This window comes from Cheilinus undulatus, linkage group 22 (genome assembly GCF_018320785.1).
Source record: "Cheilinus undulatus linkage group 22, ASM1832078v1, whole genome shotgun sequence".
Lineage (NCBI taxonomy): Eukaryota > Metazoa > Chordata > Actinopteri > Labriformes > Labridae > Cheilinus > Cheilinus undulatus.
The window spans coordinates 22,037,886-22,056,679 of NC_054886.1; the positions used below are offsets into that span (position 1 = coordinate 22,037,886).

An 18,794-nucleotide genomic window follows, 5' to 3' on the forward strand; every position below is an offset into this window, starting at 1 on the left:
GCTGCAACGTCAGTAAGGAGGTGATGGAGTGATGTTTTGTGAAGGAATCAGAGGAGGGGAGATGTTAGGCCTCTTTAAGGTGCCTGAAAGTGTCAAAGTGACCTCAGCAAAATATGTGGAGTTCCTAACTGCCCATTAAAAAAATTAACGAAAACAGTATATTCATAATGATTTATACACAGTGTAAAGTGTGAAAACCCAGCATGTTTTCTTAATATTCTCATATTTTTAAAATCTCTCTGGGTGGTCCAGCTTCCTCTCAGGGCCTCAGTAGATGCTCTTTAGGTTCATTGGTGGCTCTGAATCACCTTATGTTTTCAATATGAATATTGTTGTCTCTGCACAAGAGCTGGGATTTGCCACTACAAACACAAACAGGATGAGGAGTATAAATACTAGTAATAGATGCATGCATCACTAACAGTTTCTGTTCCATGTTTTGCCACTAGAGGGAGCTGATAATTAACCCAAGACAAAGGAAGCGGCCATGTTTCTTCCCCTACTTAATAAAGAGGTGATTATTACAGAGAGGTTTCATGAAGTTGTTGTCAGAGGAGTGTGATTTATACAACATGTGTGAGAAACTCTCAGTATCAGTGCCTGATCTACATATCACAGCGTCCATTGAGTGTCTGTGAGATACTAATGTAACCATCCCACCACGTCTTTCCACAGGGGTTTTATGGGTCCAGTTAAATTTCATGGTTTAACTTCAAATGACTATGGCTGTTTTGTTGCCTTGACCTTCATTTTAATGGATTCACACACAGGTTCATAAAGTCTGCTGCTATCTGCAGTCTTTGTAAGACGAGACTGCAGGGTGACAGCTTCCTCTGTGGGCACATTTTGCTCCCGGAGGCAGTGAGCAGATTGGCAGAGGGCCCATCACACAGCACTATAATGCCCCAGCAGCTGTGGCACGGGCTGAGTTACATCCAGGGTGTACTGCCAGGTGTTTTTTTCACTTCACTCAACAACCTTCCTCTGTGCAGTATTTTCACTCTCAAGTTTAATATGTCTTAGCCTAAAAATCAATGCAAGTGTTACCCTGAGGGATTGATTTCTCACATTTCTTTTACAGTGCAGCTGTTGCGTTGGTGAAAAGCTGAACTGATGGAGGTCCTTTACCTCACGTTCCTCCGATTCCTCCTGATCTTTGCTTAGATGTTTCTACACCTTGATTGGAGTCCACCTGTGGTAAACTGAATTGATTGGACATGATTTGGAAAGGCACGCACCTCCCTAGAGAAGGCCTCACAATGCAATGCATATCAGAGCAAAAACCAAGCCAGGAGGTCCAAGGAGCTGCCTGCAGAGCTCAGAGACAGGATTGTTGCAAAGCACTGAACTGGGGAAGGCTACAAACAAAATTTCAGCTGCACCGAAGGTTCCTAAGAGCCCAGCCAAACTGAGCCATTGGGGTGATGTGTCTTAGCAAGAGAGGTGACCAGGTAGAAGCCTCTCCTCAGTGTAAAACAGGTGTCAAACTCAAGACCCAGGGGCCAAATCCGGCCTGTGGAACAGTTAAATCCGGCCCACATTATGATCTCATATTTCTGTTATAACTGGCCCATCAATATAAGGTCTGCAGATTACCTAAAGTATAAAAATGTGAAATTATCCTTGATGATTTAAGATATCCTTGTTAAATCACAAAATCTGAAAAAGTAAGGAGTAAAAATATTTAGATGAGAAGTCAGGAATGTGGGAAAAGAAATAAATAGTTTTTTAATTTCACATTTTCAATTTAGCATCTCACAATTAGGACTCAAACTTAGGATTTTGATTTTTATTTCATACTTTGAGCATTTCAACTCAGAATCTTGACTTCTCATGTAATATTTCGAGCTTTAAGATTCATAATTCTAATTTTTAAATGATATTTTGACCTTTTTAACCAATTATTTTGTGTTCTATCTCATATTTTTTAACTCCAGACTTTGACTTCATAATCCCATAGTTTGACCTTTTAGACTCACAGTTAAAAAATTTGAATCATATTTTGACTTTTAATTTCATGATTACAAATTTTATTACATATTTTGACCTTTTAAACTCATGATTTTATCTTCTTTGTAACATATTTGCCATGAAAACAAACATTATTTTTCAATTTCAGTTTCATGTTTTGACCTTTTTGAACAATTAAATGTACTTTTCTAAGATTGAGCCTTTAAACGTATCTTTTAAACTTTTTAAATGTCAAAATCTTTTATCTTAAGTGCTACTTTTTTCATATTTTATTACCAGTGAAACAAGGTTGACAGTTTATGGTTAAAAAGGTGACCCTGTCAGGCCCTCAGGTTAGTCCTGAATTCAGAATCCAGCCCCTGCTGTGATTGAGTTTGACACCTCTGGTGTAAAACATATAAAAACCTGCTTCAAGTTTGCAAAAAAAAAACTCCACATGAAGGCAAAGCAGGTTTTAATGTATAGTTCTGAGGCCCCAGGCAACATGACACCATTCCTCGTATAGCTTAAAGCAATCATGGCATGCAGTGAGATATTTTGAAGCATGTCTTTTCAGGTAACAAGACCACATACCCATATCTGAAATATAAATAAATAGTGGCAAGGAAAAGTATGGGAACCCTCAGGTTAATGACTCCAAAAAGAGCTTATTGGAGGCAGGAGATAGCACACATGAAGTCCAACGGAGATTTGGGCCAGATGTAGAGCTACTGTGACTTATAAAAACACTCCAACTTCTTGAGTTTGCTCTACACAACACACATCTACTGATGTGAACTATGCCTCACAAAAAGATCTCAGAAGACCTTCAGTCAAGAAGTGCTGAACTCCACAAGACTGGGAAGAGTGACACAGTTAGACAAATCATCCACAAATGGAGACAATACAGTACCGTGGCTACTCTCCCTAGAAGTAGGTGCCCAGCCAGGTTGACTCTAAGGGCACAGAGAGGTAAAAAAGAACCCTAGAGTCACAGCTAAAGGCTTAGAGAAATCACTGGAACAGGTCAACATCTCTGTTCAAGAGTCTACCCTATGCTAAAGATTGAACAGGCATGGTGTACATGGCAGGACACCACAGAGGAAGCTGCTGCTTTAAATAAACATAAATGCATGCAGTTTGCCAAGGAGGATGTAGACACTCCACAACACTACTGGGAAAATGTTCTGTGGAGTGATGAAACTAAGGTTGAAGTGTTTGGGAAGAACACGCAGCACTATGAATGGAATAAAAAGGCCTACCAGCATGAGAACATTACCCCAACAGTGAAGTACGGTAAAGGGAGCATCAGGACTTGCTGCCTCAGGGCCCAGACTGCCTACAGTCATTGAGGGGAAAATATACTCCCAAGTTTATCAAGGTATCCCGCAGGATAATGTCAGGCTGGCTGTAAGGAAGAATGGTCCAAAATTCCACCTGAACTTTATGCAGGTCTGATCAGCAGTGACTGGAAACACTTGGTTGAGGTTGTTGCTGCCAAAGGAGGTTTAAGCAGTTATTAAATCCAGGGTTCACTTAATTTACTTGTGACTTAAATGCAGGTAAGACCACATTTCATGGCCAATTAGTGCAGAAATCTAGATGATTTTAAAGGTTCACATGCTTTTTCTCGCCATACCCAACAGCTCTACCCTACTCCTCATCTCACAGAAGAACATCATAACTTAAATTCACCACATGTGAATAATTTATTTTGTCTCTAAGGTGACACTTAAACATATAAAAATATGTTTACTAATGCTGTGGTATCCATTCCTCTGCTATCAACTATAAAGAGTTATTTAGTGAATGACATTTAACCACACAGATAAATGCCCAGGTATGCATATAAGCATCTACCTAACTAATTAGCCTGATATAAATATGAGGCTTTTTAGGGAGCTGGACCTAGAAATAATCAATCTATTTCCATGCAATTTTATTCACTCTTGGCCTCTGATTTTCTTCCGAAAATGTAACATACATACAGTGTAACTCATATCTGTGGTAGTCCATTTCCACCACTTAACAACTTACTAACAACAAGTAAAGATTATGAAATACAAAAGTCAAAATTATGAGACAAAAATGCAAAATTAAGAGATAAAAAGTTGAAATAATGACATTAAAAAGTCAAATAATGAGATAAAAAGTCATAATTATGAGACAAAAAGTCATAATTAAAAGTTATAAAGATGAAATTATGAGATTAAAAAAGTCATAAGCAAAGGATCCAGATTCATAATGAATAGATAGAAAGTCAAAATTATGAGATTAAAAGTCAAAATTATGAGACAAAAGTCATAATTAAGAGTTACAAAGCCAAAATTATGAGATTGAATAGTCAGAATTTAAAAATAAAGGGTCAGAATTATGACATTAAAAAGTTATAATTATGACATAAAATGTTGAAATTATGAGATTTAAAAGCAATAACCATAAAATAAAAAGTCATAATCAAGAGATAAAATTCAAAATTTTGAGACAAAAAAGACTTAATTATGAGATAAGGAGTCGAAATTATGAGATTTAAATTTGAAATTATCAGAATAAAAAGTCATAATTAAGAGATTTAAAAGGCATAATTTTTATATGAAAAATTGAAAATTATGAGATAAAAAGCCATCTCATAGTTACAGTGTTAATTTTGTCGACTAAAACTATGACTAAAAATGTTCGTCAACAGCCTTTTTCTCCACTACAAAAACTAGACTAAGACTAACAAAAATAGATCTGTGACGACTAAAACTGACAAAAACTAAGTTTAGTTTTTGTCAAGATGACTAAAACTAGACTAGAATGTTATTTAGCCTTCATTGGACATTAAACATCTGTAATATTTCTCCACTGTGGGTAAATCTGTCAAAAAACAATGCAGCTGTATCTCTTTTGTCCCTCAGCTGTAGAAAGCAGGGACCCCAGGTTTGGCAGGGTGCATAGAACACACTACCATGATTTGGTACCAGATTTAGGCAGGAGAATAAATGCTTGGACTAAAAGTAAAGACTAAAATGTGAGGACTTTTATGGACTAAAACTAGACTAGAACTAAAAATAGCTGCCAAAATTAAAAATTGATTTTTTTTAAGTAATATTGACTTTTCACTTATGTCCCTTTTTTTTTTTTTTAGAATTGCCTAAATGATGGCTACAATTGAAGTATAGTGCAACACTTGGTGCCCTGATGAATGTTATAATGTACTGTTTAAGATATAAAAAGCAAAAGAGGAGGCATTTTAAGGGAGTTACGCTAACATGGGGGTAAGATAAATCTAAATGACGATTAAGGAGCTTTTTTTCTGCTGGCCTATTCAATGACATTGCTTTTATCTTTTACTTGAGTTGATTTACTTCCTTACTTGACTCACATATCAGCTGTGCACAAGAGCAGTAAATCTCTGGCATGCTGGAGGAAGACTCCTGCACATGCAACCGGTTATCTCCAGCTGAGATAGAGAAATGCAACTCAGCAGAAAAGGCTCCTGCTGTTAAATATCATGTCAGGGAGGGGAGAAGAGGGAGCGACCACAGGCACGTTTCACCGAGCAGAGAGCGCTGCCAGAGCCAACATACCACGCGCTTTAACAGAGGGTTCATATGAAATGTGATGGCTTAGTGACCTGAAACACCACACCTTTTATCTTTTGCCTCTTTCAGGGAAAGAAGAGTTGGCACATGGCACATTCAGCTACAGATTTCAGCTGACTTGCCTTGGCAGCAGGGTGTGAAGGTCAAACTTAGAGGTGTTTAGTATTACAAGCCTGAGAGACAGAGATTTATTTTGCTTCATTGAATTAAAATGGTGTCACAAATGCACAAAAAGCTGCTGACAAAAATCAAAAAGAAAAGTTTTTAATGAGGCAGAATTTAAAACAAACACAGAAGAAGCATTTAAACCCTGGCAGCAACAAACTGATTGACTGAGCAGAGACCTGACAGCTGCAAAGCACACGAGAGGAGCTTCAAGCTTTAAGCTGCAGAGTTTTACTGCATGCATGAATTCAGTGATCTTTCTTTTTTAGCTCTGTGTGTGCTGAACGATTAATCAGAAAAAGCAATTTTTGACCTCAAACTATAATGAGCCAAACAGATCTCTACATTATCTTGTGTATATAGTCTGTTTCCTTTTGTGTTGGGATGATTGCATCCCAGAAAGGCCTCACATCTGTGCAGATAAAAGTCTCTTTGTTTGCCTTTGTCTCAAGATAGCATGGCAATTGGTTCCCAAATGATTTTCAGTCGCATGAATGCAGCACTCTTTTACTGTTAAACCTACACAGAGTGATAAACTCGCTGGGCTAATTGTGGTCACTTTATTGCCAATTTTACTGCTTTATGATTTAATGCAAGGACAGTCTAGACCTTGCACAACGCATTTCACCCAGGCTGCACAGTTAACCCACATTGACAGCATCTGCATATAAAACCATGGACATGTTGTGGCTACTTAAATCAAATGAATGTGTCAGCAAAACCCAGGCTTTTATAGAGCTGTGTTTAAAAAATTTAATCTCATTTTATTTTCAACCAGTTGGTCAACCTACATCTTAAAAATCAGTCCCTCCTTGTTAAGTTTTTATTTTACAGGGTAAAATGTGAGCTACTGGGTCTGACTGTTGCCTTCTCAGCAAATGCACTGACCTTAAATGTTCAACATGTATTCAGGTCAAGCCTAGTTAAAATCCAAATAGTCAAACAATGTTTTACATGCTCATTACTGTCCACGTTTTGAACCTTGACCTGGTTTGATCCTATTCAATATGCCTGCATGGTTATCCCTTCAGGTCCAGCCAACTGATGCTGGTAGACTCACAATTAATAAAACAGGTATTACCTGAGTTCAGTGATTGTAGTATAAAGACAACTGTGTCTGGAAAGTCCAGTCAAGTATCCTTGGCTACCATTACACCATGAAGACAAAAGAACACTCAAAGCAAGTCAGAGTAAAGGTTATTGAAAAGTATAAGTCAGGGGATGGATACAAAACAATCCAAGGCACTGAACAGACTTCAGTTAGACCCATCATCAAGGAGATGGCAAAGAGAAAAGCCACTGTCCAAGAAAACTCATTAAATCTGGACTAGAGTTCACCAAAAGGCATGTGGGAGACTTCACAGTCAAGTGGAGGAAAGTTCTTTGTTCTGATGAGACCAAAATTGTGCTTTATGGCCATCAGACGAGACGCTAACCACGCCACATCACCGCAAACACACCACCCCCACTGTGAAGCGTGGTGGTGGCAGCATCCTGCTGTGGGGATGCTTCTAAGCAGCCAGCCCTGGAAGGCTTGTAAAGGTAGAGGGTAAAATGAATGCAGCAAAATATTTGGAAATCAATCTTATTTAGTCTTCAAAGGAACTAAGGCGTGGGAGAAGATCTATTTTCCAGTGAGACAATGACCCGAAGCATACAGGGAAGGCCACACAGAAATGGTTTGAAGACAACAAGGTGAATGTTCTGGAGTGCCCAAGTCAAAGCCCAGACCTCAGTAGAGAATTTGTGGCTGGATTTGAAAGGCTGGAGTTCATGTTTGTCTCCACATGCAGTGGCAACTTCAACACACATTTGAGGTAAAGAAAATGTAAATCAAACACATGGACACTTAAGTGACAGCAAATAATGCATATTAATAAAACCTTTTAACATTACCCTGACCTACTTAGAAATAAAACACTCCCTGCAAGCTTTAGTTCATGAAAATCTAGCACACATAACTGAAACAAACATCTTGCTTATCCAGCAGTTTACACTGTTTGCATACCTGTATCCACAAAGGAAGTAATACTAGCTAAAGCGTGTGACTTTTTGCTGAAGTATATCTAGTTCTCTGCATGTGACTTTAGACGAAAGCGCTCTCCCTCCTCTCTCTCGTCCACTGGATTCCATTACCCTTTCGCCAGCAGGGCTGCTGGGGGTGGAAGGGGGTGAAGATCCAGTTACTGGGAGAAAAATCCTGTTGAGACAGAGTATGATGAGGGATAAACGGCCGAGCAGCTGAACAACTGTGCTCGGTGTTTTACCTGCCAAAAGCACATGCACATACATATACAAATACAGTAAGATGAGACGCTTTGGCTCAGTGAATATGTCCACTTTTAAAGGATCCCCAGCAGGGATTAGGCCACAGTTTTCCATTTTGATTCTCTTTTAGATGTGAATTTCAGCAAATAGTGTTTATTTTGCACAGTGTAGTCCTGCATGTGGTGAAAATGACTTAAATTCATTGAGTTGCATTTCTGGATGCAACTTTCATCACTGCAACCTCTACGTCTCAGTATTCTGCTTATATCTCATAGTTTGACACATTTTAACGTGCAGAAATTTGCAACTAAATTTGTAACAAAAACTACTCTGACTCAAACTTTGCAATATTTTTAGACAGTCTTTCAGAGGTCATTGACATAAAAAAAATGACGTATTAGCCAACTGCCTGCTGCTGGATTTGAAATACAGCTACACTTCACTTAAAATTAAAATAAAATGAAATACAATAGGGGGGTGAAAGGAATGAAGCCTAAACACATTAGTCCTCTTCTTTTTCATGAAAGTCTGGCCTACTTCAGTCAAGGCTTCAAGAAGGCTCCTCTCTCTCAGAGGCCCCTGCACTTCCTCTCCTGTTATTCCAATAACATCGGACATCTTTCTTGCAGCATCAACAACATTCTCTCTGATTTCCTGTCAGCATTATTAACCAAAGCCAAAAGGCCAAGAACTTACATTTATCCTTAAACAAACATTAACCATGCTTCTTGCCAGCTTTTTTCTCCCACATAAACTGACAAAATGCCAACAAACAAGGAGACTATGTTCAAATTTCCAACAATATGTGCACTGAATGGATTTTACAAATGTTTTTTTCCACCACAGTGCTTATTTTCAGCAATAACCCAAAATCTAACTGAAATAAAAACCCCACAGTCTTTTGGTGGAACCTGTGTAATGTAACTTGTGGGTTGGCCTACTTAAATGTGTCATCACTGCAGCTCTCTATCAGCACAAGGGAAATACTGTATAGGTGTAATTCAATTTAATTTAATATAAACTTTATTTTGTCGCTAAGAGGGTTGGGTATTTATGATGTCTAAAATTTATAAAAAGAAAAAACTTTCATTTAACAGAGATATGGAAGTTATTTTTTTTCCTTATGGTTTAAAAGGTGGCTATAAACCCTGGCAATCCTCAAAGGCCATATTGTTGATTTTTGCAAATGAAAGCATTCCCTCATGCATTATCCAGCACTTAAAAATGTGATCAAATAAACATAACTCTTCTGATTAAAAGCCCTAAGGTTGTGTTGTGTACGTGACTTCCAGGGATTTTGCAGGCATCCTCAAATGGACATTCTGCATTGGCTTCATTTTTCAGGACTAGAGGTTGCCACTTGGTCTAATTCAGGATTAAATTATGCATAGACCTGTTTCAGACGTAGTTAGATGAGCTAAAGCTAACAAAGCTATGCTAGTTATGTAGTTAACATTACTTCATAAGTTAGCTTTGGCAATGTGAGCATTAGCCGGAGTATCTAAAGCTAATGTAGCTAGATAGGGAATGTAGCTGCTTTGTGAGCTTAGCTTTAGCTACATGCGCTTGCAGTGATGGAATGCTTTAATAGAGGACAAGGTTTTCCCTGTAAGCAAACTGTTTAGTCTGCTTTATTAAATGTTTTATTAGGTTTCGCAGGTCAGGTTTTTAACGTCTGGCATCCTATCTGTTAACTTAGCCCTATCCCTAAAACTAAACAGAAGTTTAATCCGATTTCATTTTGAAAGGGCATTGTTTTAGTTGGCAAAATTAACACTGTTTAGTTGTCACTCTAAAAAGCTAATAATATCACTGGAATAACTTACACTGAATTAAAACTGATGTGTCATTAAAAAGGACAGCGTGATAATTGAATTAAATACAGACTCTGAGTAAGTGGTTTAAAAGTCACATATGAGGTTGCCTTTCAATATTATCTGGACTAACAAAGCTGAATGTATCTGATATGAACTGTTTACCATTCTTAATTAAGTTTTTGTCGACTTGGTGTCAATATTAGCTAAATGTGCAATATGACGCACATCCTGCCAAACAGATGCACGACTGTTCCCTTAGTGTGCATGCATAAACACGTTAATCCAAAATGAATCCCCAGAGTATCACATTTTTACAGAAACCCCTAAACATCACTCTCAAAGCTTCCCTAGCATTTTACCTCCCCTATGTAGCAACACAGCCCATCTCCGTAACTATTGGTCAGTTATTTATTTTGAACACCATTTCCCAGCCAATCAGAGAAGGGCTGCGTTTTCCGTCGCGTAGCCAGCGCTGATTGGTCAAACGTTGGGGTCAGCTGAGAAGGAGGAATGTATAAATATTCCACAGAAGTTTTGCTTGTCGCTGCAGTGTGTCTGTATGTCTGTGTGTGTGTGTCAGTGTGGGAGAAAAACGGTATGCGCGTGAATTTATTTATGAGAAACCGTCTAAATTAAAACATTTTGCACTTTAATATTCAAGGTAAGTCATTTCACATTTATTAGATGACTTCGCTTGCAATGACTAGCTCGATTTAACTTCTATTTTGTTTCGAACCGGGCTGTGTTGTTGGTGGCAATTTTTTTAAAAAAGGTTCACGGCATGTAACGCTACCTCAGTCAGCCACCTGTCTCTTATTTAGCCTAAATAACATGCCTCGACCGTTTCTCTGACGCTGGTGTGTCGTTTTAATTTCAGGCAGCTCTGCTAACCACAGGAAAAACAGCCCACTCCTGAAATCAAGACTGCCAACATGGTTGCTACAAGCACTTTAAAGACCAAAAGCAGCGAATGCATCACAGACTTGGTTGACAGAAGATATGACCAGGCTTGCATCGAAAAGGGTAACTGTACTGGGGTTTTCTCTGTGTTTTTGTCTGTGTGGTTAAACCGCTAGTTGCTGGGTACTTCCAATTGTGTGCTTGTTTATCCCGGTGTGGTGCATGGCTGCAGCAGGAGAGAGGATGGGAGGGGGCGGGGAGGCAAGTCAACAGAGGATGAAGTCATCCTTTTAACTTGTCTGCAAAACAGCACACTGGGTGTATTGCATTAGAAATCATTTTTGCCCAAAGCTTAACGATGTCTTAATCATGTCACTAATACTTGGAAAGTTATCAATCTACCTGTAATTTTAATCCATCTGTTATGTAGGATCTTAACCAAATCTACAGTATGCAACAAAATAATAAGATGGTACTCCCTTAATCACTGATCAAAATTAGGAAATCCTAAATGAGATTAATGGATGTTGCAATGTTGAGCTAGCATGTTTATTTGAGGACTTGAATCTGGCTTTGGTCTCAACATCTTTAACTTGCATTGCTTTTCTAGAACTGGACTTCTGGGATCACTGCCTAGCCGAACCCCAGAGGAATGCAGATATCGCCGAGGACAGAACCTGCCAGCAGCTAGCCAAGATGTTCGAAAACTGCCTGTCACGAGCTAAGAAGACGACCCTGCACTGCTCCTCTGTTCTGGTACCAGAGAAGCTCACACGAAAGATAGCTCGTGAAGTCCTACGGCTCTCATCCTGCGAGCCCTGCGGCCTGCGAGGCTGCGTCCTCTACGTCCACCTGGAGCTGGAAAAGGGCTGCAAGCGGCTGGAGCGCATCGTGTATGATGCCACCGTGGTGCCAACATTTGAGCTGACTCTTGTCTTCAAGCAGGATGGCACAGCCTGGCCTAGCCTACGGGACTTCCTTTTTATGGGAACATGCTTTGCTCCGACTTTCAGGCATGTACTTAAACTAAGTCCAGGTTTCCGGCTTGTTAAGAAAAAACTGTACTCCTCCTCGGCTGGCACCGTTGTAGAGGAGTGCTGAACTATGGGAGGGATTAGAGCAGGATATCTGGTTTCCTGTGGGTACATGCACTTCTGCCCTAATGTAAATGACACTTAAGTGGTGTCTAATTTTCTACAGTGTTTTTGTACAATAGTTTGTCAGTTCAACTCTTAGTAGCCAGCAAGTTCAGTTTGGGAAGTGGGATATTCAAATGTTAAAGGCTTTTGCATATATGAGCCTGATAGTTCTGGGTTTGCCTTCAGTGTTTCTAAAGTGCTTTTTTTATCAGCAAAATTGTTATATTTGGGGTGTTTTTTTTCTAATTGGAGCATTTGTAGCTCAGACACAATTGAAACTGTACAATTTGCAGATGAATGTAAAACCGTGTTTGAGGGGACATACTGTGGGTACACTTTGTTAAAGACACTCGCCACTTTGTTGATGCATCTGTGTGTTTCCAGATGCATTGAATGTGTTCAGCTTGTATAGGAGACTGTAATCTAGTCTTTGGGGGCCATATGTAGCTAGTTTGCAATGTTTTCAGAGCTGTGGATGTTTTTAGGAGTGAATGTCTTGTGATGATGCTGCTGTCACGGTGTGGGCTCTCTTGCTGTGACGATGTGGATGCCTTAAATGTTGTGGAAATGTGCTTTTTTCACTTGGATCACTGTTTGTCTAGTGTGAATGTTTTTAATGTGTAATAATTCTTAAAACTCCCATCCCCAGACTTGTTAAACTCAGAGCCTTAATAGATATTTAAAAGGATGGTTCACTCAAATGTAAAAGTTAATTTGTTTTAAGTGTTATTTGGGATAAAAGAAATTACTAGAGGTCCAACTGGTAATTTTCTTTTTTTTTTCTTCCTTTGATGAATTCCCTGCAATTTTTTAAAATGCCTTTGAACTTCCTGTTGAAGGAAACTAAACCTTGTCTGTTAGACAATTAAAAGTTTAAACTGAAGTACCCAGTTCTTGTCTTTATTCTGTGCCTTTTCCCCAGCATGCAGTCTTTTTCATTTCTTTAGTTATTTGTTTTAAAGTTATGATATCCTGCCAGGTCAGGCCTCGACATTCTTTGCTGTTGCTGTTTATATAAGCACAACAGCTGCTTGTTGTGTGAACCTGCAGGCTTTGTGTGACATTTCTCTTGCGGTCTTTAAGCGAGGTGTCCTACTGGACTTTTGAGGGCCTCTGTGAGCTACACAAATGTGATTCAAATGAGCTAAAGATTGTAACACTTTTGTGGGATATTTGTAGTGATAGTATTTGTTCTGTTGACCGCTTTTCGTAAGCTCAGCCTCGTCTTTCTAAGTGCACAGAGTAAGGCTAAATAAGGTGAGCTATTGACCTCATGGTGTACTACTTTATTGAGATTGCATAACAGTTTGACCAATTATACAGTAACATCATTCATGCACAAACAAAGGGGATGTGGTTACAGTAGGTTAATGACAGAAGCACATGATCTAGTGAAAGATGCATCATTGACATTGTAAAGGGACAAAGCACCAATGATCATTTACTCTGTCACACGCCTAAACCCTTTCTGGGTCAGCACACAAGTTAGCATTGTTGAGTCTAGAAAAGTGATGCTGTTAACATCTGTCTGTAGAGATTCTCTAGTAAATATACTGTAGACTTCTACAAGCCTATGCTAAATATCTAGAACTTTCTACATAGTTTCTCCTTACTGTAAATATAATTTTATCAATGATGTTTTGCAGTAGAAAAGGATTCACAAATCTTCATCAGGTTAAGATGATGTCAATTCTAATGTTATCTGTGTTTGAATATGAAATGTAGCTGAAATAAACTGAATGTTGAGACTGAAAGCTGGCTGTAAAAGTCTGAGTGAGCCTGAAACCTAAGTGTAAAAACAAGCTACAACTCTACAGTAGCTTATATGCCAAAATTAACTTTGTAAATATCTAACTTCAAGCCAAGCAATTGTCCAACACATACACTTACATTTGTACCCAATATAGAATATAAATGAGCTTTTGAGGTGTTGGCAGGCATAGCTACAGTCTGACTGATGAACAGAGTACTGCTGTTTTAGTTAAGGTCAAGCAAAGTAAAATTAGCCGTATCACATCAGTCTTCTATCTTAACACTGCAAATCAATTCCTACAGATAGACTTTGACAGTACCTGCAACCTGATGATACAATTATGTAGATTAAGTTAAACCTAGACTAATAGTCGGGGCTAAGCACAGGGCTCGGCCCCTGAAGACTCAGAGAAGGGCACTCCCCGGCTGTGGTTTATTGTTGATGTTTATGCCACTTTTAAACCCATTTTGCCAATTTTGGCAACTGTTTTTTTCATTTACAGCCCATTTTAACCACTTCATTTGTGCCAGATTTTGCCCATTTTTGCTACTACTGATATTTTTTTCTGTTTTTACCATTTACAATTATCATTTACAATTTTAACCCATTTTTGCACCTTTTTGCCACTGTTATGCCACTCTAACCCTTTTTTGATGCTTTCTGCCCATTTTTGCCACTTTAAACCTTATTTCCTTTATTCTGCTTATTTTATACCACCTTGCCATTTTGACCCATTTTGCTACTTTATGTTACTGCCATTTTTTGCCATTTTGTTCCTATTTTTGCTTCTTTTTAATTTTTTTTGCCCTTTTTTGCCACTATAACCCTTATTTGCTGCATTCTGCATATTTTATACAACCTTGCCATTTTGACCCATTTCTGCCCCTTTTGCAGTTTTTTTGTCACTGTTTGCCACCTATAAACCTTTTTGCCTCTTTAACCCTTATTGCCCCTTTCTGCCCATTTCTGTCCTTTTTACCTATTTAGCAACTTTTTTGCCACTTAAACCCTTATTTGTTTATTTGTACAACCTTGCCATTTTGACCTCTTTTGCCATTTTTGCAGCTGTTTTACCCCTTTTACACCTTTTCTGTTGCTTTCTTCCCATTTTTGCCACTTTTAAATCATTTTTTTGCCACTGTTTTGCCACTTTAACCCCTTTTTGCTGCATTCTGCTCATTTTGTACAACTTTGCCATTTTTACCAATTTCTGCCACTGCCACATTTTGTGCTTTTTTGTCATTGTTTTCCACATTTCTGCCACTTTATACTCACTTTTGTTTCTTTTTGTCAAGTTTCTGCCCTTTTTTGCCTCTCTAACTTTTAATTGCTGCATTCTCCTTCTTTATATAACCTTGCCATTTTGACCCATTTCTGCTACTTTTTGTAATTTTATTGACACTTTTCCACCTATAAACCTTTTATGCAACTGTCAGCCAATTTTTACTCCTTTGTACCAATTTTTGACCTTTTTTTGCCACTGTTTTGCCTCTTAAATCCTGTATTTTCTGCTTTTTGCTCATTTTGTACAACTGCCATTTTTACTCCTTTGTACCAATTTTTGACCTTTTTTTTTTGTACAACTGCCATTTTGACCCATTTTCCCCCTGCCACTTTTTGTGCTTTTTTTTGCCACTTTTAAACTTTTTTTGCTGCGTAAAGCCCATTTTTGCTGCATTATGTTTTGTATTTACCTCTTTAGCTCTTTTTTTTGCTGAATTTCTTTTTTTGCTCATCTTGTACAACTTTGCAGTTTTTACCCATTTTTGCCACTTTGAGTTGCTGCCCCTTTTTGTTTTATTGCCACTTATTAATCTTTTTTGCTGCTTTCAGCCCGTTTTTGTAATTTTTACCAATTTTAGCCGCTTTCTGCCCTTTTTACCCCTTAAACCATTTTTTGCTGTATTCTGCTCATTTTGTACAACTTTGCCCTTTTGACCCAGTTTTTCCACTGTCACTTTTTGTAGTTTTTTGCCATGCATCTTCTCATCTTAGGTAGGATTGCTATAGATTATAGTTGCTGTGACCTCTGCATAACAATGGAGTGCATAGAGGCGATAGTGTCCCTCTCTGCTGCACTTTGTCACAGTTAAGAGACCAGTTTTGCTACAAAGACAGTTGCAGGTGTAGACAAAACACTCATGAAAGGTACAGGAGAGTTTGGGAAGCAATACAGCAGTGCCAAGCCGACAACAACATCATCCCACTGGTGATGCTCTTTGTATCAATACTCTCTGACCACTCAGTGGTTGGCAGTGTCTTGATGTCCCATTTAGGACTGGTTTAACATGTTTGGAACCTTGCTAAAAAAGAGGCACCAAAAAGTATTCCTAATATCCCTAATTTTATTCCCTAATGGAATAAAAAACTACAGTTGAGACCAGTTGAGCAGATATTACAGAAGAGACATAAGCCTCCTGTAAACTGCTAAATTTTATTATCATACTTGCTCAGTGAGGATCTTAATACGTGTCTTAAAATGCATCATTTACATCCTTGGTTTAAGCTGTATGCACAAAGAAGTTGAGAGGAATCAAATGTTGCTATCAAGAGACACACTAGCACCATAAATCTCGCCTCTAGCCTCATGGAAAAGTACTGGAGGCCTCTGATGTGCACTCTGCAGTCTTGGCAGCTCTTTCACTGAAGCTCATGAAACCACTGGTGGTACTCAAGATTCTCAGCAGTGACATGATTTACTTAGTGTGCACATTGAAGGTATCAGTGACAGTGCCATGTTTTGAAATGGGCTCCTCTCTACTACAGCTGCAGAGTCAATCACAATGTTTTGACTGAAGCACACAACATACACCGCACATATCGACAGCCTGCAGATGTTTACCAGCTTTGAGTCACATCTCTATCCCATCAGGGTGTCAGATTCCCTGCATAAGCTCCTCTGCTCTAGACTTCACTTTTCCTCCTGATCCTCAACACCACCTTTTTCTTGGAAGATGGAAATCTGATGAACATGCATTAGGGCTCAAGTGTGTCACACTGGGGTTATGTGATAATCCAGAAGTGTTTATTAGTCTCTTGATTGCTTAAGTGCAATTTATGTAAACAGCAAATATACTGACAAAGTTATATCATGCTATGGTAATATTCACAATAAAGTCTGTCAGACATAGATGTTTTTGTGTGTAGATGTACCTCATATACATGTATCCTGCTAAAGACTGGTAAAAAAAAAAAAAAAAAAAGTACAATTGACACCATAAGCAAAATAAAAACCAATACAGATAAATAAATTTCAGCCTGATACATGTCACAATCTTATCTGTATCATTACTTGAATCAAAATGCTTGTTTTAGATATTATACACTAACTTTACTTCCCCATGCTTATGTAATGCTCTTTCACCTCTAGAGGCTTTAGAGACACTGTGACCTCTAAAACACTCTAAAACCTAAACAGCAGAGAGGCTGGTCACCATCCAATAAAAGTTGGACTCTTTAAAGGTAAACAAGAGCTTGTTAATAGCTCTGCACTGGGGCTTTATCACATGATTTCTGGGTATTGAAATTCAAATCTTTCAAACACTTCTCTCTGGCTGCTTTTGGAGCTGGCAACATCCAGTGTTGGTGAGTGGAATTTTAAATCTGCTTTGCATTGCCAATAAACACTTGAAACACTTTAGCACCAAGGGTTCTTACATGGGCATTGTTTTAAAGTTACCCAACACAGAAACAGAAGCAGAGCTCAAGATATGGTCTAATTTGAGTAAACTTTTTTTTTTAATTGTATCTTTAAGATGTTTAGGAACTACACAGTTTTGTTGAGCCATGCATTTCAGCATAAAAAGCTAAAAATCAGCTTGTTAGCGTGTGTCACATTATGCTAGCATGCTAATGCTAGCACTAGCAGCTTCAAGTGCTTTTGTCAATAGCAGGACTGCCAGCATGCATAGAGATGCATATAATAAGACAGTTATGTGTTAAACAGTAACACGGAAACCCAGCTTATTGTGATATTTCATAAAATTTGATTTGTATTCTCAATCATTGAAATATCAGACAAAGTAACAAACCAAACAATTTAGCTGAACACTTCAGTTTTGCCAATCATGCCAGAGATCAGCATGTTAGCATGTTGTCATGGGAATTTGAGCATGCTAATTAGCTTTAATTCAAAGCTGCTAGGATTGCTAGCATGCAAACGGATACGCTTTTTCCTTTAATCCAAACTTATTTTCACTCTCAGTGTTGATTTTATTAGCATTCTTTTGTAGCCTTAAAACATGTATAACTTTTCTAATGTTATCATCAAGTAGTTCATTAAACCAAGACAGGACAGGAACCAAGCTAATTGTGGTATTTTAGTAAAGTTTAGTTTTTAGATTTTTTAAAAAATTTAATAATAAAATAAACAATTCAGCTGAACATCTGAATTTTGCCAATTATGCTAGAGATCGGCATGTTAGCATTGCTACAGGAATTTTAGCATGCTAATTAGCTTTAATTCAAAGTTGCTAGGATTGCGAGCATGCAAACTGATGGATTTGATAGTTTAGTGTTAGTCACAGAGTAAATACAAATGCAATAAGTAGTTTGTAATAGCATTAGGGCCTGTTCAGTACTGCTTGCAGCCTTTGTCAGGGCCTGAGCACCAAACTTGGATCGACAAGGACCCAACTGAAACTGAAGGAATTGTTTTTTACTTTTTAGCCCTGTGTGGCTTGTTTTGGGGGCCTTATCATGTACCAAAAGTTTCTAGAAAATTTGTCCCCCATTGGAAATAGTCATCAAATGGTGGGATCATGCAAGTCCTTTGTGACCGAAGCCAGATAAAGTTCCTGCAAGTCAGCATTCCGGTGGTTGAGAAAAATGGATACAAAGTTGTTTTCTTCAAAATTATCATTTTTCATTTTTTTCTTATTTTATGCAAATCCGACATTTAAACTACTCATTCGATGAAAGAAGTAACACAAATGTGATATTTAAAAGCTTAATTTTGTGTTTTAAAATGCCCTATTGGTCAAATTTCACGTGTATCAGGGTCTGCACCTCTTCACATTTAAATGTTAATGTCATCATTTTGTGTAAGACCACCTACTAGCCAAAGCGAGTAACACCCCCAACATAAAATGTCCCATCTTCTTTGAATCTCTCAGTATCAATAATGCCTGATCCCTTTGAATGTACTTAGCCTTCCAGCTGTGCTGCAGCACTGTATGGTTTACCAACAACTAGGAGTTGCTTTACACCTGCAGTT

General features: G+C 38.3%; 1 protein-coding gene across 1 annotated transcript; it reads left to right on the forward strand.

Annotated features, from left to right (window-relative positions):
- The first annotated feature begins 10,290 nt into the window (after nucleotides 1–10,290).
- On the forward strand, nucleotides 10,291–12,709 carry LOC121504114 (DNA damage-inducible transcript 4-like protein). Its single transcript, XM_041778740.1, has 3 exons — nucleotides 10,291–10,448; nucleotides 10,665–10,810; nucleotides 11,298–12,709. The coding sequence occupies exons 2-3, from the start codon at nucleotides 10,720–10,722 to the stop codon at nucleotides 11,786–11,788; spliced, it is 582 nt and encodes a 193-aa protein (XP_041634674.1). The 5' UTR covers nucleotides 10,291–10,448; nucleotides 10,665–10,719; the 3' UTR covers nucleotides 11,789–12,709.
- Nucleotides 12,710–18,794: the final 6,085 nt, after the last annotated feature.